This window comes from Myripristis murdjan, chromosome 3 (genome assembly GCF_902150065.1).
Source record: "Myripristis murdjan chromosome 3, fMyrMur1.1, whole genome shotgun sequence".
NCBI classification, from domain to species: domain Eukaryota; kingdom Metazoa; phylum Chordata; class Actinopteri; order Holocentriformes; family Holocentridae; genus Myripristis; species Myripristis murdjan.
The window spans coordinates 6,153,209-6,175,358 of NC_043982.1; the positions used below are offsets into that span (position 1 = coordinate 6,153,209).

At 40.8% G+C, this 22,150-nt stretch overlaps 3 protein-coding genes across 5 annotated transcripts; 1 reads left to right on the forward strand and 2 right to left on the reverse strand.

Moving 5' to 3' along the window:
• Nucleotides 1-1,195: 1,195 nt before the first annotated feature.
• LOC115356909 (putative uncharacterized protein DDB_G0268234) lies at nucleotides 1,196-2,274 on the reverse strand. Of its 2 annotated transcripts, none has more exons than XM_030048205.1 (2): nucleotides 1,906-2,274; nucleotides 1,196-1,798 (listed from the first exon to the last, which is right to left on the reverse strand). In XM_030048205.1, exons 1-2 carry the CDS (start codon nucleotides 2,261-2,263, stop codon nucleotides 1,485-1,487), a joined length of 672 nt encoding a protein of 223 aa, XP_029904065.1. In that variant the 5' UTR covers nucleotides 2,264-2,274; the 3' UTR covers nucleotides 1,196-1,484. The 2 variants fall into 2 exon arrangements, with proteins under 2 accessions (XP_029904065.1, XP_029904064.1); XM_030048204.1 differs by having other exon boundaries at nucleotides 1,196-1,801.
• Nucleotides 2,268-6,037, reverse strand: LOC115380659 (flocculation protein FLO11-like). The gene is made up of 8 exons (XM_030081793.1): nucleotides 5,939-6,037; nucleotides 4,822-4,925; nucleotides 4,185-4,650; nucleotides 3,984-4,076; nucleotides 3,857-3,893; nucleotides 3,461-3,532; nucleotides 2,369-3,345; nucleotides 2,268-2,282 (listed from the first exon to the last, which is right to left on the reverse strand). Exons 1-8 carry the CDS (start codon nucleotides 6,035-6,037, stop codon nucleotides 2,268-2,270), a joined length of 1,863 nt encoding a protein of 620 aa, XP_029937653.1.
• A 3,480-nt stretch (nucleotides 6,038-9,517) lies between these two features.
• Nucleotides 9,518-19,388, forward strand: LOC115378949 (transcriptional repressor CTCF-like). Of its 2 annotated transcripts, none has more exons than XM_030079537.1 (13): nucleotides 9,518-9,705; nucleotides 10,887-11,162; nucleotides 11,285-11,467; nucleotides 11,629-11,998; nucleotides 12,840-13,010; nucleotides 13,173-13,306; nucleotides 13,421-13,541; nucleotides 13,649-13,798; nucleotides 14,740-14,900; nucleotides 15,026-15,208; nucleotides 15,330-15,462; nucleotides 16,042-16,188; nucleotides 17,112-19,388. In XM_030079537.1, the coding sequence occupies exons 2-13, from the start codon at nucleotides 10,908-10,910 to the stop codon at nucleotides 17,366-17,368; spliced, it is 2,265 nt and encodes a 754-aa protein (XP_029935397.1). In that variant the 5' UTR covers nucleotides 9,518-9,705; nucleotides 10,887-10,907; the 3' UTR covers nucleotides 17,369-19,388. The 2 variants fall into 2 exon arrangements, with proteins under 2 accessions (XP_029935397.1, XP_029935408.1); XM_030079548.1 differs by lacking the exon at nucleotides 9,518-9,705 and adding an exon at nucleotides 9,718-9,781.
• The last annotated feature ends 2,762 nt before the right edge of the window (nucleotides 19,389-22,150 follow it).

Consider the following 22,150-nt stretch of genomic DNA (forward strand, 5'->3'; position numbering starts at 1 on the left):
TGTGGAAATTTGACTCAGCCACAGTCTACTTCTTGGTGTAAATGATGTCACCTACAACACGAATGCTGTGAGACAGTAGCCAGCCTGTAGCCAACCCGAGCAGATTAATAGTACTGTGGGAAGTTTCAGTCATTTTTCTGCCTCAGTTTCTAACTTTAAGTCAAGGCATGCTTTTCAATTTCAACAAAGGTATGCATCGGAAGTTTTTTTTTTTTTTTTTTCCATATACTGACTCAGGGTAGAGAATAGAATAGATCGAGAATAGATATTCCTTTAGCACCCCGCTGATTCACACCCATGAATACTCACACCTGTGAAACAGCATTGACAACAGCCTATCATTTTGTGCCATGTTCTTTTACTTTGTCACTGAAACTTCATTTTAAAAATTAGGCTGTTTCTCTTTTCTCTCTCTCCACAACAACACTTCTATTTAAGCTAAGTTAGGTGGTTTCACTATGGGTGCTCCACCTTACCATATGTGTTTTCTGTTTGCCTTTTATGGCATTTGCCAGTGTCTATCTATGCTAAACAACATTAACAGGCACTGGCAGTCAGTTTAACAACTGGCAATCATCATCAGATGCACCTGAGGGCATATCATCCAATTTTGGCGATACATGCCAAAAAAATTGAATTGAGTTGAATTGAATTGAATCATATTTGCACCATATTTAAGTGTTGTTGAAAGTTTTGATTCTCTTTAACAACCTTCATTCTGTTGTTGAGCCAATTTGACCCCTGCATACATTGTGCGTAGTGTGGAGCAGTGCATTTGAAAGCCAGAGCATGGGTTGACATGATAGAATCTGTCTACATTCTTCTCTGGTGATGTTGTAAAGCCAAATTATATGCTGTAATTAGAACCATTCTAGTCATCTTATGATTCAATTTAAAAATAAGTATCACGGCAATGTCAATTTGAATACACCGTACTTGTCCAAGCATACTGGTGCTATGTTGTCACGCTCACTGACTTTTATTGATTTGCCCTTGTGATTTTTTTCTCATTTCATTTGAAAGGTGAAAACACAATGTGAGCAATATTTTGAATTCACAAAGCACCAAACAAACAGTCATCTGTTGGCAATAATGTATTTTTCTTAAGGAAGCTGTGGGAATAACTCCATCAATTCGATATTCCATTTAATAGTCATAAGTATGTCTCTTATCCACCTATTGTAAACATACTGTATTTTTACCACAGTAGTTGTCTTATAGTACATTATCATACGTGCAATGCAAAATTGAAACATAGGCTAAAAAAAAAAATAAAATGACAAAGACACTGCTGGATTTGTCTATTATGTCACACAAAGGGGATCTCAGTTCTTTGGTCCAGTGGCCCACCCTGTGTGGTGTGCTGCTGTAATGTGGTGGTCCCTGTAGGAAGTCCTACGGATCTCCCCCCTTACTGTTTACTGTGGCTTCTCCTGCCCCCTGTCACAGTAGTTGGTCCCATATTTAGCAATTTCATCTTCGTTTTAGACTTTTTTCTCATCCACTGACTTGGTTTCCTCTTGCTTCTCGCCCTCTTTCATGCCTTCATTTCCACTCAGTTCACCATTTTTGTTTGACTCAGTGCTGTTGATTTGCTTTTCTTTTCTCATGGTGTCGTCATCCACCTTTGTGTTTTCTTCTTGCACTTCTGTCTTAGCCACTGCACTCTTGACCAAAGGCGCTTTCTCTTTTTCATCCTCAGCCTCCTTCACACCATCATCATTGTCATCACGATCATTCCTGTTGTCATTCATCTCATTTTGCTCCTTCTTTTGAGCCATGGCATCCTCTTTATCAGCTGCTGTGAAGGAGAATTGTTAAATATTCAACTGGAATCTATGGAAAAAGCACAGAAACGCATGCATGCGAGCAAGTGTGTACATGTGCGCAGAACTTTAAACTTACCTGTATCCTTTCCTGCAGGCTCAAGACTAGATTTTTCTTCTGGTGAAGTTGGCAAAGCATTATCTTGGCCTGGACTAATATATACTGAGGGCAGTGGACTGGTCACAGGATCAGAAGTAGCACTTGAGTTATCAGTAGTATGGAGGGCAGAGATAGGCGTGGTGAGGATAGTGCTGACATTGTTAGAGTTAGCTGATTCAGGGTTAGTGAGGGGGATGTTCACTGCGGCTGGGGTTATTGAATTAGTAGTGGCAGAAGAAGTATCTGCATGTCTTGTTTCAGTGGTAGAAGTGGGGGCAATGGAGATGTCTTCGGGGCTAGGGACTGCTGGGTGGGCGGAAGTAGAGATAGATGGCATGCATTCAGTGGATGTTGGGCTGGTAATGTCAGCAGTGGTGGGAGAGGTGGGGCCAGCGGGAGGGAGGGCAGGAGAGACGGGGGAGGTCAGGCTGGAGTCAAGCACAACAGAGGAACTGCTCATGGTGGCGTCAACTGAAACTGTAGCTGTGGGAGTCGGGGCATCCACAATATCAGTGGTTTTAGTAACTGATGAAACTGGAGTTAAAGAGCTGGTGGAAATAACACAGGTAGAAGTGGAATCATCATTGGCCAAAGTAACTGAACTAATAGTGACAGAGCCGTCTGGCGGCATATTTGGCATGCTGGTAGAGATGGAAGAAACTGTGTCTACAGTGCTGCTGACTGAAATAGTTGTGTCACTAATGGCAGTAGGAGTAGCATCAGTTGAGACATCGCCATTTAACATTGGCAAAGATGATTTAGTTGACAGATCTGTTGATGTTGTGGAAACTGAGCTTTCATCACCGGGTACAGAATCAGTTTTGGAGGTGGTAATGGAAGGCGTTGTTATTGTTGTGGAGCTGGAAGTGACAGAGAGGTTTGGGGTAATGGAATCAGAGATAGTGGAGGTAACGGGGGCAGGGGCAGTGATTTCTGTGGGTGTGGTGGTACTTGTGCAGGGTGGTGGGGAGGTGGAGGCGGGCGGGACAGTGGTGGTGCTAGCTGTAGCTGCAGGGACAGAGGCCTTTTCATCAAGCTCTGTAACATTCAAGGGTAAAGCAACTGCTGAAGTAGGATTATCAGAGTCAGTGCATATATCTGTGTCAGTGGGAGTTACAGTACTTGTAGAGGAGATTGTAAAATTAGTTGAGTCAGGAACTGAAGTTGAGATTGTCGGTTCAGTGAGGGCGGGAGCAGCAGCGAGGGTGGAGGAAATCGGGGTAGGCAGAGCTTCAGTAGGGCTCGGTTTAGTCGGCGTAACTGACTCTCCTTCCTGTATTTGGGCTAGCTCATTCTCGGGTGTGTTGCGCCCTGATGTTGCAGGGGGCGGACCAGGCTTGATTATTGGTTTTGGAAGCAAAGCAGGTTTCCCAGCTGACTCATGTGCTGAGGCACTTTGCCGAATTTGATGCCTTGTATCTAAAGACAGAGTAAATGCACAGATCATTGAGATGACCATATAAGCTAAAGAAAGAGGAAGATTGAGTGAATGAGTGAGTACGTACATGAATGAGTGACTCAGTGTGTGTGTTACCTGATGAGGTGGACATCGTTCGAGGTTTCGTGAAAGTTGGAGGTGGCTCAGGTTTACTGTCAATAATAGTACCTGAAGCAAAAGTTTAAAGAAGAAATATGACTGAACAATATAAGAATAGAGATAGATACTTTTTCTTCCAGAGTCAATTTTGTTGCTAAGATATTAAACCTTTTTTAATGTGAATTGATACATTTCAATCAGTCACTTCCTTCGGTACAAATTCCTCAACCTCCAAGATTAATGTTGTTTCCTGCTCATTTACACCAAGCTGTAGCAGACGTGACGCTCTGTGGAAACTCAAGGTGGAGTCAAGTGTGAATGCACAGTGCAGTGCCACCACAATGACAGCTTAGGGTTTAATTATATTAAATTCAAATAGATAATGCGACTTACCTTCAGATTCAGCCTTTTTCATCTCCCCCTCCTGATTCTACAAGAATTAATAAGGTATTTAAATGCCTTTGAAGACCACTACATACCAATATAATACTTCTTAAGTCATACATATGCATTCACACACCTGTGTCTCTTCTGGCTGTGGCTTTGAAACTCCAATACGTTGGAGCATGAGATGGAGCTTCTGTTCAAAACTATTTTGGCCATCGTACTGTTTCTGAAATCACAGCAACAGTACACTGAAGAATGCTTTTCAGAGCTTAAATACTGCAACCTTCTCATCTATCTAAAGGCTCTAAAGGTGCACAACTCTGCAAACACTCACCTTTGCAGTGTTTCTGGAATTAGCGGTGCCCGCTGCTGCTGATCCAGACAGAAGGATGAGTGACTGGGACTTCCCCTCTCTGAGAGCACGACGGGGAGGTGCCGCTTCACCTCTCAGCGGTGCAGGACCAGAAGTAAGCGTCTCCTGCACAGCTGATTCTCCAGTAACAGCACTGTGATCTTCTTTTCCTTTCTCCTTTTCATTTTCCTTGTCGCTTTCCTTAGTTTTGTCTTTGTCTTTGTCTTTGTCACCTCTGGCCTCCCTGAGAGGTCGAATAAAATCAGCAATAGTGGCTTTTTTGGGTCGCCCCTCCTGACTTGTCTCTGATTTCAGACCTCGTCTCTTTTTGAGGGTAAAGAAATCACCAAGCCTCCTCCTGAGTGTTTTGGTCGGTGGTGGAAAAGACACAGAACTGGCAGGAGCCACTTGCTGCACTGTAGTGGATGATTCTTCATCTTGTTTTTTCCTATAGAAAGGATCAGAGTATCTCAGGCTCATTCAATTATATAGAATAAATTTATGAAAGTGGAGGTGGGGCTTTCCTTGAAAGCTGCCCAGTTTCTGTTAGTTTAGTATCTAGATTAGTTCAATATTAAAGAAATAAAATTAAGCTTATTTGGCAGCTGCAGATACTCACAGGGTATCAACAGGAAGTACTCTCTTAGTAAAGAACTCTTCAACTCCTTCATCCACTCGCCCCATGTGCTCGAGGACCTCATTTTCACTTTCAATTATTGGCTCCTAATTACACACATGGGTCAAGACACAAATACGGGGACAATTACGCCAAAAATCAAACTGGTGATGAAAAGCAACTTACGTCATATGGCACATGAGAAGCATTACATAACACTCACCTCAAGAACTCACACACCCTGGTGCTGGCTTCTCTGCTGTCTCTATAAGTGTCTTTTCTTTGTTTCTTTCTTTCTTTTTTTGGTTGGTCAAAATCCTGAATTCACTCATACTACAAATCTGCCTCCTAAGAGCCAGTTGCTCAGTAACATGCAGCAGGGGGTCAGAGGATTTCACATGAGGGAAAGCCTGATAAGTCATTTTGCCAGTGGAGGTAATGGTTTGTGGAGGGAAAAAATGCAGCTATACAGTAACACACCATCCTGATCATGTAACATCTGTGCCCACAAGTAGCAATAAAAGCCAGGGGGCGGACTACAAAACACAAATTTAGCAGAAGTCACTGTTACATGATATCTTGCCAAGGGAATTGCTTGAATTTTGCCTCACTGGACACAGGCTCCCAGGAAGTGACTGTGTCCACAACCTAGTAGCTCCGTGACATATTCAGCGCTATGAGTTATGTACATGATCACTCATTAACACATACAGTGTACACTTCCCTATAGAATCCTAGGAATTTTTTTTTTTTTAAAAAAGGCCACTATCTTTATTCAGAGACAGCAAGAAAAGACATGCAAACCAAACTAGCACCGATGCTCATACATAGTCACGCCTCTTATGCGCTGACACACACATAAATGCAAAGTCTGGGTGCTTCAAACAGCTGGTGACCGGTACAATGGGACTGCCTCATTAAAGAGGGGACCAGGCATCCTCCACAGCACTCTCCCTCCATCCCTCCCTTCCCCCTGCCTCTCCCTTCAGTACCCTATTAGATCTCTCCTCTCTTCCTCCCTTCCATTTTGTTTCCACACACACACACACATTCACACACAAACCACCTTTCTCTCATCTTTTTTTTTTAAAAAAATCTTTCTTTTCCTCTTTCACAGTACCTGTGGTCTGCTGGGACGATAGTTGAGTTTTTGTCGGTGAGGTCTGGGTCTGCTCTGGGTGTAGTGCCTAAGCGCTGGTCCGCCCAATGGCAGCTCCATTGGGGAGACACGGCACGCTGTTGCCGTGGAGCTCTGTTGCCTTGGCTCTGTTGCTGAGGCACCGTTGCTAAGAGCACGAGCACCAGCAGTATGTAATGCCTCTACTAAAGTGGGAGGGGCCAGGCTGGCCAGACTGACAGATTTGACAACAGAACCTCGCCTTTCTCTACCCCCTCCCCTCAGAGAGAGAAAAGATGGTGATAAAATAAGGAGAGCTGGCAGAGTGAGGGAGAGAAAGAGCTAAATTGACAATGATGATACTTGTTTTATCTGTGCTAATGTCCTTAAGTACTGTTGTCATGTATATGAAGATACTGTAATGACAATAACTGAATTGAACAAAATGTTCTGATTATGTAACAAATTAATAATTTATTTTGAATGCAGAGATGTTCTGAAATGCTGTAAGTGATGGGCTGTCTATATAAATTCCTCTGTCCCACAATAAAGTGGATCACATAGTATCTTATCTCAGTACTCAGAAATAATAATTTAACACGCAACCAAGTTTTTATATTCACAAGATGTTCACAATAAGACAGCTTTCAACTTGTGATTTCACTGGACGCAGTGTTGTGAAACTAACTGAAGTCCTCTTAAGTGTGAGATAACACGGCATCACACTTAAAAGTTGAAAACCTAAGATTATGTAGCTTTAACAAATAGAATAATTATGTGTCTGCAAGGATACTTTAAATAATACAAGCAGAAGCAGTAAGTTTGTGGCGGAAAAGCTGCCATAACATGTTGGGCAACTGAAGAGTATGAGGGGATCATAAAATAGTTATGTTTCAAACTATAATTAATTTATAAGCCATATCATAAAAGTCTGCATCCTCTGGCACCAATCTCTGTTGCACCTTATAGCCAGACTACTAATGCCCCCTAGAGCAAATGTAGCAAATTTTATGGTAATTGGTTGGTCTGATTTTAAGATTGAACAAAATTGTAGCATTTACACATTGTACATTTCAAAATGACTCTGTAGCAACATGCAAAGATTGCATTCACCACTGATTTATTACACAGATATTGGTCAAGCTGTCATTTATACAGTTTCCCCAATGGAAATGTTTTATCTTATTTTATGGAGGTAGACAAATTTTAGGGAACAATTAGCATTAACAAAATTTAGTGCTCTCCGGTTAAACCACATGTGTTGATATGTTACAAAATAATGTGCTGGTTGTTTTGGTAAGAGAAGATAATCGACTTATTCTAAAGAGCTGGTTCAAATGAAATCTCAGAGGCTAACTGGCAATTCAGGCAAGCAATTATCCAAAACCTGTTTCCTTTCTAATTGGTTACTTCTGTGTCCAAGGCAACGCAATAACCCAGCAAAAGCTTGTTTTCCACTTATGAGAAGGGCTGTGAATCACTGGGTAAATCGTGACACGATACTATCATGATACTTTACCAAGACAAAGATGATATCATGATCCAGACAATTCTGCAATATATTGTACCCTGGAAATACCCTGGAAAAGGTGAACTAATGTTTCAGCAAGCAGGAATCAGTCATGTTTTTCAGTGTTTTAACATGCATGCTGACTGCCACATGTACATGACAGAACAGTCCCAGTTAAAATTCCTAAATAATACCTAAAGTAATACCTAAAATACCTAGGGAACAAACATGCCTCATAGTAACTAGCTATATATCTATTAAATTGAAAACTCAAATATCAATATTTGGCACAAATGTATCAATAAAGTATCACAAGAGGAAGTATTGCAATATATTGCATTATCAATTTATTGTTTCACCCGCACTTCTGAGCCTGTTTAGCTTTTCCATATGGAGTAATATGACATGAATTATTTCAAGGCTACATCACAGATGTAATAGGCCAAGATTATTAAAAGCTACAAGCAAAAGAAAATGTTTTAGGGTGGGCAAATGCCCTGACTTGGGTCACAGACAACTTTCTAACTTTCTGTACAATGTTTTTTCTGTTCAGGTTCTCCCAATCTTCTGTTGGTAACGTGCTTCAGAGGTCTCTTGTATTTTTATGAATGTTAATATAGAAAATAAGATGAAATATGTTAAATGAATCAGACATTCAAAGACAGATCAACCTGTAAATTGAGCTCAGTTCTTGAGGATATTTGGTCGAGTGTTACGCGAGTTAAACAGTGATAACAGTATGATCTGCCTTTTTTGTCTTTTCATGAAGCAAAGACACAAACACCAAAGACAATTTGTTTGTTTCCATCTTTGCGTATATATCTGTAGTCATAAAACATTTAAAGACACGTAGATGCGTCATTAGTGGATTATTAAATTAGGAACAATGGTATACCACAGGTTATACTAGAATAGTAAAGATGATATCAGGGCCACTGTATGCACACATCAACCAGTGCCTGATTGAGAAGGCATGTGAACTTGCCTAAGGGTCAAATTTTTCTCTCAAGCTGCTGCACAACACATGCAGAAGCTATAATAAACAGTAGAGGAGTTCATGACTTATATCAACTCTTTTGTGTTTTCAAAGTGTTAACAACATCACTGAGTGCCTAGTGAACATGTTGAGACTCCTCCATAACTGGAAATGTCCACATCAGTTAAATCAGTGATGAAGTGGCTGATGTCTGGCTGATGAAACTTTTTGGCTCCTTTAGAGTGGTGGTAAAGGCTACATCTATGAAATCATCTGTCACCCACACAAAGTATATGATTACATCAAAATTAAATAAAATTTCAGTGGGATATTTGAACCACTGAAAAAACAGTGATTTTCTGTTTCTTTCCGTTCTTTGGTACAATTTTGGACGCATTTGCCAAGTAAGACAGCATCAGTTTTCCAGATGAAAATGCTGTAATCAGTTAGCAGTTGATCAGAATTGAGGATTACTGTCTGATATAAAATGGAGGTTCACTCCTGCTCCCCTCGGTCTGTGCTGGAACAAAGTGAGCAGCAATAGCAAATTCCCTATGAAGCACACAAGCAATCACGACTCCTTGTGTGTGTGTGTGTGTGTGTGTGTGTGCGTGCGTGCGTGCGTGTGTGTGTGTGTGTGTGTGTGGGGAGGGGGGGCTACACTTTCAACAGTCATATTGCCCTCTGGTGGTTGGTTTTCAGTGTTTTATTATTGCATAGAACCTAACCTAACCTATTATGATATATTTTGAAAACAAAGGTCAAAATCGACTTTTCTTTGCAAATTTACAAAACAAACAAACAAACAAACAAACAAACAGAAAAACAAGCAGAAACAACTTCGCACCTCTCAGTGGAAAAGTATATTATTTATACTACTTTTATGTTCCCTGCTCCTCCTACAACTACCACTACAAACACTAGAAACTACAAACAATAATAACAATCATCATCATCATTGTAATCAGCCTGATGAATAAACGCCATTGCTAGGGGGCGGGGCCATGTGGGACACAGTGATCATTCACTCGGACGCCACGCCCACGCTCGAATTCAAAACTGGCGCGGGCTGCCTACCCTCCCGTTTTCTCCCGTCGGTCCTCTGTTTGCGCATGTCCGTTCACAACAACAGGCCGCCATTTTGTGTCAGGCTAACTCTTCCAAAGCGGGAGAACAATTAATAGTCTGATTCAAGAGCTACGGACGACCGCACCGGAGCAAAAGGGAGAAAACACAGGAACTGATCTCCGAAACACATATAAGTGGAGAAGAGAGTGCCGAAGAGTAAGTGAAACAGTTAGTTCCTGCCGGTGAAGGGGAACGTTTTTGTAGGAGCTGTCGTCGGCCTCTAGGTGTCACGGTAGGGCTTACCGTCCAGGCGGCTAGCGGGGGGTGTTTGTCTCCCTCTATCGTTTTCCAAAATTGAGTAAATAAGTGTACAATTTACAGTTAAGTGTCTCAGGCGAACGTATCTGCGGCTTTTCTCTTATATATGGTGACATTTGTGCAAAGACGGCCACATTAACTGTGGTTGTGGTTTTAAGTTAGTTTAGGCCTGACGTCCATCTTACCGTGCCTTTTGTTTCCTCTTCTCAAACGAACTCGCGCTTCCCGAGTTGCCAAACAAAAGTGTTTTGCATCATTTTCAGATTGATACAGTGTTTTTTGAATCACAGAGGTTACATTTTAAAGTGTTTTTAGAGAACAGGGGCGGGTCGCTTTGAACCTTAGACCGATGAAAAGCTAATAAACCCATTAAATCATGTCTATAGTGTGTCGCAGGATTGCGACTTGGTTTATATTAAGCACTTAATGTTAAATTAAAAGGGTAAAGGGCTCATTACAATCGTCGAACTACGACGATTGGACGATTTGTTAGCACATGTAACTCTTTCCCATGAAGAAATCACTGAAGTAAGACTCAAAAACTTTGATGGTAGTCAGAAGATTAGCCATAACAGGGTTAGGGTTAAGCGACGGGGTGATTTTGTGGAACAGTTATAGGGAGCAAGGTTAACAAAAAACAATTGTTGAGTATTTGTTAGTTTTGGAGTAACACGTTTTTTCTTCTAATCATTATGTCCAGTCTCATTACTGTAATTAACCCCACTTTTATTTTTGCAATAAGTCACTATTAGCCTATGACCTTGGAGTAAAGACTGGTAAAAATTTTTTTATTCTTTTCAGCTCCCATGTCCCTCCAAACTCGGGATTTTATATAAACATATATGATGGATGAGAGCGCCCCCTGTTAATGATGAAGAATAATGTCAGCAGTACACTGACACTGAATTACCCGACAGTTTATGTGGGTATTTTACTATGGCTGAAGATTTTACTCTTACTCGGATCAAATGTATTGGACTTTTAGTGACAAAGCACAGAGGAAAAATACTAAAGTACAGGCTTATGTAAGTCTTTATTGCTCTTATTACATGTTTTTATTTGTCCTCTCTGTTTGCTAGAGTGTTGGTTAGCCCGTTTCCATGGAGGGCGAGGTTGTGTCCATGGAGACCACTGAGGCTGCTGCCTTGGCTGATGGAAAGGTCCTACCAGAGGGTGGGGAGGCCCTGATGCAGGGGGCAGCCATAGCTTCACAAGGGGAGGTGGCTGGTAACATGGAGATGATGGTGATGGATGCTCTTGATCCAACTTTGTTACAAATGAAGACTGAAGTGTTGGAGGGGGGCGGCACAGTGACCGTTACTGGTGGAGACGAGGGCCAGATAATCACCCTCCAGGTTTGTATGGAATGTTGGTTGGACCATTGCTGTAAATTCTTTCAACCCCATTGTTGAGGTTTTTTTTTTTTTTTTTTTTTTTTGCTTTTGGTTAAGATGAAATTACTTCTTATTCCATGTAGGTGGTGAATATGGAGGAGCAGGCAGGAGCTGCACTAGGTCTTGGTCAGCTTCAGCTGGTGCAGGTACCAGTCACAACCACAACTGTGGAGGGTCTCCAGGCCACATTTGTCGATGCATCAGCAGCTAACAAGGACTCAGAGCCAGTTATTTGTCACACTCTTCCCTTGCCAGAGGGCTTCCAGGTATGAACCCACATTGAACCACTCTACAACCAAATTAACTAAAGATATATTCTGCTCAAAACAAACTGCCAGATTTGGTGCACTGCTGTGCTACCAGCTTCAGGGTGCCAGAGGTAAGTCTGCTCATGAAAGATGCACCTTGTTACCTTGTTCTTTTCCAGGTGGTGAAAGTTGGTGCTAATGGAGAGGTGGAGACTGTAGAGCAAGATGAGCTCCAGGCAGCCCACGAGGAGCTTCAAGTCACCAGGGGAGAGGAAGAGGAGGAGGCACCAATAGAGGAGGAACCCACAGAGCCCCAGCAAGAAGATCCTGAGTGGTCCAAAGACCCAGACTACCAGCCTGCTGCTATTGTCCGGAAGGGAAAGAAAGGAAAAAAGAGCTGCCTGCGCTATGCAGATGGTGATCGTGACATGGATGTGTCTGTCTATGACTTTGAGGAGGAGCAGCAGGAGGGGCTTCTGTCAGAGGTGAATGCTGAGAAGGTTGTGGGGAACATGAAACCACCCAAACCAACCAAAATCAAGAAGAAAGGTTAGTCCTACAGCATGTTTCTTTGTGTGTATATACAACACAGTAGACGGAGTGCGGGAAATGATGAGAATTGCTCTCTATCAGTAATTTGAAAACAAGCTTATTGTTTGCAGTCATGGCCAGAGACACTGGAAAATATAAGGGAAGCATGCCACTGTGTATACTCTGTGCCCTGATGGTCAAAAAGATGTGAAAGGAGATTAGATGGCCTGTTCTGTCTTGAAAATTGAATATAGACTGATGCAAACACACATTGTTGTGTATAGCAATAGTGTAATTATGCCTGCACTGTTACAACCTTGACCAGCAAATCAAACATAAGCTTATATCTTTGCATCCTCGACACACCAAATTGGTTTTTCAGCTACAATCCCAGTGCTATAGATGCAGAACAAAGATTATCCGTTTACAAATATTGCAGAAACCTGGCAACAAGACCATTGTTTTGTCTAAAGGTCACATGAACAGTTGAAATTAATCTGTCTGTATGGCCTAAATTCTTTTTCGTACATGCTCTTTAACTCTCCATGCTGTGTAGGAAACACAAATGTGAAAAAATATGACATCTGAGAGATGAATGCAAGTATTGCAAGTATACATGATAATAACAATAATAATAATGATAACATTAATAATAATAATAATACATAATCTGATCACACCCATGAGAGACTTAACCATCAGAAATGGCAACCTCTTGCAGGATCCAAATTGTAAAACCCTAAACTGGATGTGTTGAGAGTTTCACTTGCCAGCGTTTTGCTGTGCCATGGTGTGATCATCGATGGAGTAGGTCTGTGTTGCATTGGAGAAATCCCTTATCTTGTCTTTATGTCTTTAGGTGTAAAGAAGACATTTCAGTGTGAGCTGTGTAGTTACACATGTCCACGACGTTCCAACCTGGACCGCCACATGAAGAGTCACACAGATGAAAGGCCACATAAATGTCACTTATGTGGAAGGGCATTTAGGACCGTCACATTGCTGAGGAACCATCTCAACACACACACAGGTATTTGAAGTGTGATTTTTAGTTAGATAAGATTTGGTATAGTCAAGATGATTTGGATAACTTAGTAAATTAAGCTTTGCTGGGGGAAGCTTAATAGGATAGATGAATATAATGAATAGACTGAGCAATATTCTTTCATTAATATATTCTTCAATTTCATAGGCACACGGCCTCATAAATGCACAGACTGTGATATGGCTTTTGTGACCAGCGGTGAGTTGGTGCGCCATCGTCGCTACAAACACACACACGAGAAGCCTTTCAAATGCTCCATGTGTGACTATTGCAGCGTAGAGGCAAGTAATCTCTAATCGTACTCATTTTTGTTTATGAACATACCTAATCTGAATTTCCCTTTTTGAAGCCTGATGTGGTGTGTTTTGATGGTTTCTCTTTTTTTCCCCCCACAGGTGAGCAAGTTGAAAAGGCACATCCGCTCTCATACAGGGGAGCGACCTTTCCAATGCAGTCTGTGTAGCTATGCCAGCAGAGATACTTACAAGCTGAAGAGACACATGAGGACACACTCGGGTAAAACAGTCGCAACCTTAAGTAGTCAAAAGATATTCCTGGCTTAGGCTGCTTATCGTTTGAGAGAACAATCACTTGTTTACTATGCCATCTCCTCTTTGTTGCAGGTGAGAAGCCGTATGAGTGCTACATCTGCCATGCTCGCTTCACACAGAGCGGCACCATGAAGATGCACATTCTGCAAAAACACACAGAGAACGTGGCCAAATTCCACTGCCCCCACTGTGACACAGTTATCGCCCGCAAGAGTGATCTTGGTACGTTGTGTGTTACAGCTAAAATTTTTACCCAGGGAGCTTTATAATAACCACAATATCTGATGTTATAGTGTACTGTCAGAATCTTCCCTCTACTGTTACTGAGTACATTCACATACATACAAGTAATTCAGTTAAAATTAGAGCTAAATAAGTTAAGAAAGAAAACAATTCCCAATTTCAGTTGGTATTAATTTTTGCATCCTACTCTAATTTTTCACTGGATAAATATTTAAAAATGATGATGCAACTTTTGTTCTGGTTTGTTCCAAATATTTTCTTACACATGGATACAATCTGTAGGTAAGGGCAACTCTGCAGTATTGCGGTACCCCTGTGATTTGGATATTGCATTTGGCCATATTGCTATTAATTGTTCAGTCCTAATGTAAAGCTAATTCTGTCAGTATGCTAACACCAAGGCACAATTATTGAAATTGACGTGAAAATGCCTTTATCTGATTATCTTGATCACAGTAAGTCATAATCTTAGCTTAGCCTGGTTAACACACCTAGATTTCTGCACAGTCTTTTTGGGGCATGTGAACACCTCCAGATTTATTTTGGTTGCTTCAAAGTGCAAGTATTTAAGCCGTATACACCATTATAAAATTTAAAGGGTTATTATAGAAATCAGATTTCTTCAAACCATATGAACCATATAAGTGAAATATTGCCTCAAACTGATTAGTCCCAGTAATCAGAATTTTGGCATGCATGTAAGTGTATTCACTGTTTTCCTGCTCAGTGTACTTGGGTATGACACCAATTTGTTGTCTATTTGGCCTTCATAGCATCTTTCAAGGCATAGCAGCTACCTCAAACTGGCTTAGCTTTTTGACAATGGGATAAACGGCCCATGTCACACTTGTTGGACACTTGTGAGGGATTTAGGTCGGCCCAGTGCTTGTAGCTATACTGACTTACTGTTTCTTCCCAAGGTGTCCACTTGCGGAAGCAGCACTCATTCATTGCAACAGGCAAGAAGTGTCGTTATTGTGACGCTGTCTTCCATGAGCGTTATGCACTCATCCAACACCAGAAGACTCACAAGAATGAGAAACGTTTTAAGTGCGACCAGTGTGACTACTGCTGCAGACAGGTGTGTCACGTCAAGTGTGGAGTAGTTGATGCCATAGTTTGCATTTCACATCTGTATCTCTTGTCTTATTTTTTTTTTATTTGTAAGCTAAAGTGGCTGCTGTTCTGTGACATATCACCTTGTAGGAGCGCCACATGATAATGCACAAACGGACACATACAGGAGAGAAGCCGTTTGCCTGCAGTCAGTGTGAGAAAACATTCCGGCAGAAGCAGCTGCTGGACATGCACTTCAGGCGCTACCATGATCCTAACTTTATTCCCACTGCCTTTGTCTGCAGCAAGTGTAGCAAGACGTTCACTCGTAGGGTAAGATTCAACCCTGAGATGTTGCAAGCATGCACAAGTACCCTTCACATTACGGAGAACTGGCTCTTGCACACAGGAACATATGTGACTGTGATGGTCACGTGTTTGCTCTGCCCCTCAGAACACAATGCTGCGTCATACTGAGAACTGCACGGGCGAGGACATCGGGGAGGAGAATGAATCTCCCGCCAAGAGGGGCCGCCGTGGCAGGAAGAAGAAGATGCGCTCCAGGAAGGATGACGATGATGACACAGGTATAACCCTATCAAATGTGAACTGTTCATAAATCAGAGAGTGTATTGACATAATCATTGGCTACTGCTACAGATCAGCCAACCTGTAGTGTATGCATTTTGTGTTCATAGCATTCTGACAGCAAAATATGTTTGCACGAGCTGTTAATTGTGAAATGCACTAAGGGATTAAAAAAAAAAATGTTTACCGGGGGGTTTAAAGCTGCATTGATTGACAATAGCATATTCACAGTTTCTCGGCCTGTGTTGGAAATGTTTCCCAGGGATCTTGGTCCTGACTAGGGGTGGAAATCAGACCATAACAGATAAGGTGCTATCATGATACCTGGGCCATGATAACAGTGAAATCAGCTGGTGGACTGTCTGGTTGGAATAAAAACTTTCACTCAGGATAGTACATGTTTGGAGACGGGAATAAACAAAGAAAATCCAGTTACAATAAACTAAGAATAGCTTTTTTTCCCTTTGTATGTGGGATTGCCCAGTCTTAATGTATCTTTTAAAGAGGTTAGAACCTTGATAGACACCGACTGAAGGTTAACACTCCCCATGTTTCCTTGCTCTCCCTCTCACATGTAGAGGCTGAGCTGGATGAGATGGAAGAGGAAGAGGAGTTGCTGCCTGAGATTGAGGTGGAACAGGCCCCAGCTGTCTTCCCTACCCCAGCACCTGAGGAGCCACCAGCCAAGAGGAAACGTGGACGGCCCCCGAAGAGTAAACCAACCAGTAAGTATCTGATTCCTATATGCTCTACTTAATGTTTATTGGAGGCTTACTAGTGTCCGCTGAAGTCTAACAAATCACTGTGAATAGTAGTTGTTTATAAGTGGCACTAGGCTAGATGGTTTAAATCAGTATCACGTTAATCTAGGGGTTGTCACGATACCAGAAATTCAGTAGTCGATACTAATACCAGTGGATTTCCACGATTCTCAATACCTGTTTTGATACCATGGTAAAAAAAAAAAAAAAAAAAAAGAGAGAGCAGAGAGAAACAACTTATGCCATTTAGCAGGAAAATTTGATGGCACCATTTACATATTTTGTTTTGTGAATTTATTATTATCCCCTGAGTATTCACTTGAATGCAAAATCCTTCCATACACAGCTCCTGCTGTGTTTCTTTTGGTCAAGCCAAGGCGAAGCTGCAGCTCTATCATTCATGTGTTTGTCTCTTCTTCACTCAGACAAGCTCAAATCGTGTGTATACTGCCCCCATCGGTTCCGGAAGAATATACTATGGCCCACTGAAGGCCAACTTGTAATAAACACTAAATCTAAATTAATACATCCAATACCTAAGGTGCCATACAAAAAACAGGTACTGTAATATTTTTGGACTATTGGCATCGACTTGGTACCGAAGTATCAATTCTCGTGACATCCCTACATTAATCATAAGGGTCTTTTGATGTTTTTTGACTGAAAATTTGGTTGACAGTTTAGACAGTGGAGTTTTGTATCACAGTCATTACCACAGTTCCTATTGGAAGACAGTAAATGAACATTGAATTATCGCCCAGCCTGATCTGATGAAAATGCAGTAGATGTAAAAACTGTTTGGGGGGGGGGGGGGGGGTATTTCTTGAATCTGTACTTAGTTATGGGAATTCATAAAGGCATTTTCTAACCTGAAACCTTCTGAACAGCGTCTGCCATCATCCGTGTGGAAGATGAAGCCACTGGAGAGGTGGACATCATCGTGAAGAAGGAGATTGGAGCTGATCCGGAGGAGGACATCGCTGAGGAAACCACTGAGGAAGTGGAGGCTGTTAGAGGGAAACTGCCCGTTCAGGTGGAGGGGTTGGCCCAGGGAGAGGAGACGACACAGGAGGTGCAGCTGTCTGAAGCCCCACCTAACGGAGACCTCACTCCTGAGATGATCCTCAGCATGATGGACCGGTGATGGATGTGAGCGTCCAACCAGTATACACAACATAGACTCTTGTACCCGTCTTCATTTAACTCTTGGCTTTTAGGTTCACAAATCAGATGCATCCTGCACAGAAACAAACATCATGCTATTGTTAAAGACTTGTTTAAGTCGCATTGCTTTTTAATATGGATTTCATGTATGATACTAGAAAACAAGATCTGTGTATGTGTGTATTTCCGAGTTTGGGGTGGCTGTGTTAGACAGCAGTATAATTAGCCTCCTTAATGTTGCCTTTACATTTTTCTTCTGGTTAGTAGTGGCTCAGTGACATGGAAGCCAATAGCTACACCACTTTATCTGCATTTAAAAAATAATTTTCCCTTGCTTTATTTGTGCAGAATAGCCCACTAGATTCATTAAAAAAAAAAAAAAAAAAAAAAAAAAAACAGAGAAATACTTGTACCTAAAAGTGGATGCAGTGCAGTGTAATTTTACCAAACATGATGCACATGGCTTAAAAAATTTTACATCTATTTTCATCAGGCATTGCTGCATCTTCCTATGTTTTCTGTGGTCAGGTTTTCAGGAGACCTTTGGTCATAATGTAGAATTCCATTCGTAAATTCATTAATCTTGACAGGGAGAAGTGTGTGTGCCATGGTAAGGAAAAGTAGTTGGGCCTTATTATCCAAGTTTCGGTTATCATGTTGATTAATACTGAACCAAATTTAGTCATTTACATCACTGAAGAGCTGTACATACCTCTCAGTGTGCAGGGAGGACTGCTGTCTAACAGTAGGATAAGTGTTTTGTTTTGTTTTGTTTTTCACCAGTCAATCAGCATGACAGCAAATTGAGGCCCATGTAGAAGTTAAGTGGAATTATCCTTTTATTTCTGTCACAAAGTTTCTGGCCAAGGCCAAAACTAGGCTAAGGCAACATTCAGGATGTTAAGGATATTACAGTTTAGTTTTATCTATTTTAATACAGCCACCTCAAAGTATAAAACTAAATGAAATATCTGAGATATTTTTATTTTTCCATGGGAGGGACAGACCTTTTTAAAGCCATTAGTTTGTAAGAGCTTCTAGACCACTTAATCGTATGCTCCTTTCTTACCACTATAACACCCCTAGTTTGTCCCTATTATATGCTAGACATTGACACTAATAAGTGCAATTAAATTAAGGTTGTTTTCTTCCCTCATGTAGCCATTCCACTTTGGGTTGATGGTTTTCCATGTCGATGGCGGTGAAATGCTACCAGCTTGAATGACAACTTAATGACTGGGTGAAATGGATGTATGACTGTACAACCAATTTAAAAAAAAAAAAAAAAAATCAACCAACATTGAAATTTTAGATTTGTCAAGTGGTTAAAAAAAAATATTGAATAATTTATGTAAATTAAAAATCAAGGTCTCATAGGCTTGGGTTACCATGTTTTTATTGGACCATTATGGTCACACATACTCAGCTACTGTAAATGATCAAAACTGTCTGACAAATAATAGTGCTAGACCAGACCAGAAGTTGCTACATTGCATGTTTTGCTTGCAAATATAGCTTATGAAATGGAGAATCAATTATTTAGACTACATTTAAGGAGAATTTTACCTTTTTACTGTATGAAATGTGAAACCAGTATACCAGCACACTACTGCGTTCTGGCTAGACTGGCTTGGAGGAATAGTATGTTGGGGGTTCAGGTCAAACTGACATGATAAACTGAACAGCATTTGACTCGTTCCCTATTCGGAGGGCCTATTCAGTGTTAAAGAAAAAAAAATGTATTTTGACATTTTGGCTTCTTTACCCTTCACACTGGTATGATGGACAGTGGTCAGGGATTAATCACTTTCTTGTAGCCATCAAGTCTGCTTGGCCTCAATTCGCTGTAAGTAGGACTCAGATCTCCCTATCTTACCATCTGTCAAAGCAGTTGATCTGACTATAAATGCTTGGCCAAATTTGATAACTCTTTATTTGTATTGTTTTTTATAATTATGTACAAGTCTGATTGCTGAATAAAATCCCTAATTTGACCTTGATGCCATGGTGCTATGTATTTTTCCTCCATAATGAGCCATAGGTTCTGTTGGTTTTTATCCACAAATTATGTTAAAAAACATAATTATTCAAATCAACTTTAAAATGTCACATAACTCCTTTCAACTGAACTATGATAAGACTGAGGTTTTAATTATCAGAGCAAAGGTCCGGAAAGAGATTCTGTGTGATGTGAATTTTCAATCTCACACCAGTAATCTCACAAAAGCTGGCTTTTACCGCCTGGAAAAAAATACTGCTCAAGTGCAACTGTTTTTCTCCCAAGCAGATACTGAGAGACCTATGCATGCTTTCATCACTGGCAGGCTTGGTTACTGAAATGCTCTTTTCCTGCCCTACCTAACACAGCTACAAATAAGCTACAGATCATTCAGCAGCACAAGTACTGACCAGCAGCAGAAGTCCCTTTATTGGTTGCATGTCAGTTTTATGATAGATTTTAAGATCAATTTATTGATATTCAAATGACTAATGGACTAGCACCTGAATATTTCAGACATGCTTTTAATGTGTACTCGCTCTGGGTCACTCAGGTACTCTTAACACCGGCCTTTTAGTTGTTCCCAGGGTGAAGACAGGACTATGGGGAGGTGGCATTTAGTGTCTAGTCCTCACCTCTGAACAGCCTGCCAGAGGAGCTGAGGGCGTCATAATCTGTAAACACCTTGAGAAGAAATCTTAAGACATACCTTTTTATCTTAGCATTCTCTTAATCCATTTCATTTTAATCTCCAATCTATTAGTGCTACACTGGTCTCTTCTACCATGTCTCTTATTTCTCATAATATAATTTCCTTATTACCATTTATTTTCACTATATGGTTGTATCTTCATTACATAGTTATATTTTCATTGTATTGCTAAGCACCTTGTATTGCAATTTTGCTCAAAAGGCGCTATATAAAAAAAGTGATTAGATTTAAATAAGAAGCAAACTGCACTGTTCAATATACAACACACCCTACAAAGCTGTAACCAGTGTTGTTTGGACCTCCGGTGCCAAGGAGAGTTACCTGATGTGTTCATTACATTTTGAACTGGGAGATGAAAAGTGCAGTGTTAAACACACATCCGCTGGACGAGAGCCATACAAACACACACTTAACTGATGAATTAATGAATACGCTCTAAGTATTTTTGCTTGTTTTAAAATGTTAACAAAGACTTTTGCCTTTGAAAGAATATTTGTTGATTTCATATTGTTATCCTAAATCTCAGAAAGGAACGTTAACTTTGTAAATGAGACAAAATATAGAGAACACTGAAAATGGTAGTGTTTCTTTCTCCCTAATGTAAAAAACAAACTGAACCAAAACTGAAATCATTACCCAAAACTGCAGTATGAACTGGACCACAGATTTATTGAGCCATTACACCTCTACTCAGCCCCCCACTGACAGGTATTAGACTTCTCTGATCTTAGACATTGTGAGTTTTTCAATTAAAAGAGGAACATTGCTCAGTTCATGCACTGGTATGCTATGAAATAAGTGTGGGAATGCCCAAACCTTGCAAACTCCATCAAAACCAGGAGCTTCATCTTGTGATGTGATGAGACATAAAGTCTGAGGCTGCTACACAGGACAACTAATGGAGGACTGTGAGTTTTTGCCCCCAATTAGTGATGTTAATTGTGAACAAAAGGTGAAATGATATGCAAAGTGTGACTCTTGGTGCACAGGGTTTCTGAAGTTTGAGGACATAGCATCTTTTATTAGAGATCAGACTAATGTAGCCCTAATTAGAGGTGGACCGATTAATCGGTTTGGCAGATTACTCAGCACTGATGGGACGTTTTACAAACTATTGTTATCAGTAGAACTTGGCTCTGATAGTGGCCGATGGCTGAGAGGTAAGAACTAGAATGACTAGTCTAACCCTAGTCCTGCACAAATATGACTTTGTCCTAAGGCAAAGGGGACATGAATAAGTAACTTAAATGATTCATATAATGAAGATATGAATAAAATAGTGGTTTAAGTGCTGTTAGCAATAATGAAACAATCTGATACAAAAATCAACTTAATTCTGCTAAAGCCCAAAATAATGAAATTAAATTATTCTTCCTGTAAAGCTCAACATTTCAGAGGAACTCTTTCTTCCATTAAAATATGAGGCTTCTCAACTGGAATTAATGACTGAACAGGAAATATTGCTCACAAAGTAAAAAGAGCTCCCACCCACTCAGTTATTTTACATACTGGATTTATTGGTTTGATTTTCAGTTTCAGATAATATTTACTCATCACATCCAATCTGATATTTAGTGATTAAGATTCATTTATATATTCTTTTAGGTATTTATTATTTTGACACATCAAAGTCAGTCATAGATGACGGTGTCAATTTTTTCTTCTTTGCACGGTGTGTGTGTGTGTGTGTGTGTGTGTCGGTCAATTAATCGACTATCGGCTTTCTCCTGCTCCAAACTATCGTTATTATATGGGCCTTTAAAAATCCACTATGGGTCGCCCTCTAGCCCTAGTAACCGTGAGCATCTTTTCTCCAGGTTACTCAGCAGGTGATGATGATGATGATGATGATGATGATAATGATGATGATGGGCTGCTCGTGCTCCGGGGCAGGTGATGATCCCCGGCCACAGCTGACAGGTAACCTGGCTCAGGCTGTAGCTGGACAAGTTGGCCTGCCCTGCCCGGCACCTGACAAGCACTGGCTAACATTTAGACATGATACGCTGTAAATCGACCTAACCGTTAACTAGCTGCTTGGTGACGTGGTT

Excerpts from the sequence above, each read along its gene's own strand:
- LOC115356909 (XM_030048204.1), bottom strand. The coding sequence starts at position 2,263 with ATGCCATCTATCTCTACTTCCGCCCACCCAGCAGTCCCTAGCCCCGAA. Across the intron at positions 1,802-1,905 it reads GCCTGCAGGAAAGGATACAG|CAGCTGATAAAGAGGATGCC; the intron begins GTAAGTTTAAAG and ends TCTCCTTCACAG.
- LOC115380659 (XM_030081793.1), bottom strand. The coding sequence starts at position 6,037 with ATGGAGCTGCCATTGGGCGGACCAGCGCTTAGGCACTACACCCAGAGC. Across the intron at positions 4,926-5,938 it reads ATCGTCCCAGCAGACCACAG|GAGCCAATAATTGAAAGTGA; the intron begins GTACTGTGAAAG and ends GTGTGTAATTAG. Across the intron at positions 3,894-3,983 it reads CACAGCCAGAAGAGACACAG|AATCAGGAGGGGGAGATGAA; the intron begins GTGTGTGAATGC and ends TAATTCTTGTAG.
- LOC115378949 (XM_030079537.1), top strand. The coding sequence starts at position 10,908 with ATGGAGGGCGAGGTTGTGTCCATGGAGACCACTGAGGCTGCTGCCTTG. Across the intron at positions 11,163-11,284 it reads GCCAGATAATCACCCTCCAG|GTGGTGAATATGGAGGAGCA; the intron begins GTTTGTATGGAA and ends TATTCCATGTAG. Across the intron at positions 13,542-13,648 it reads ACACATGAGGACACACTCGG|GTGAGAAGCCGTATGAGTGC; the intron begins GTAAAACAGTCG and ends TCTTTGTTGCAG.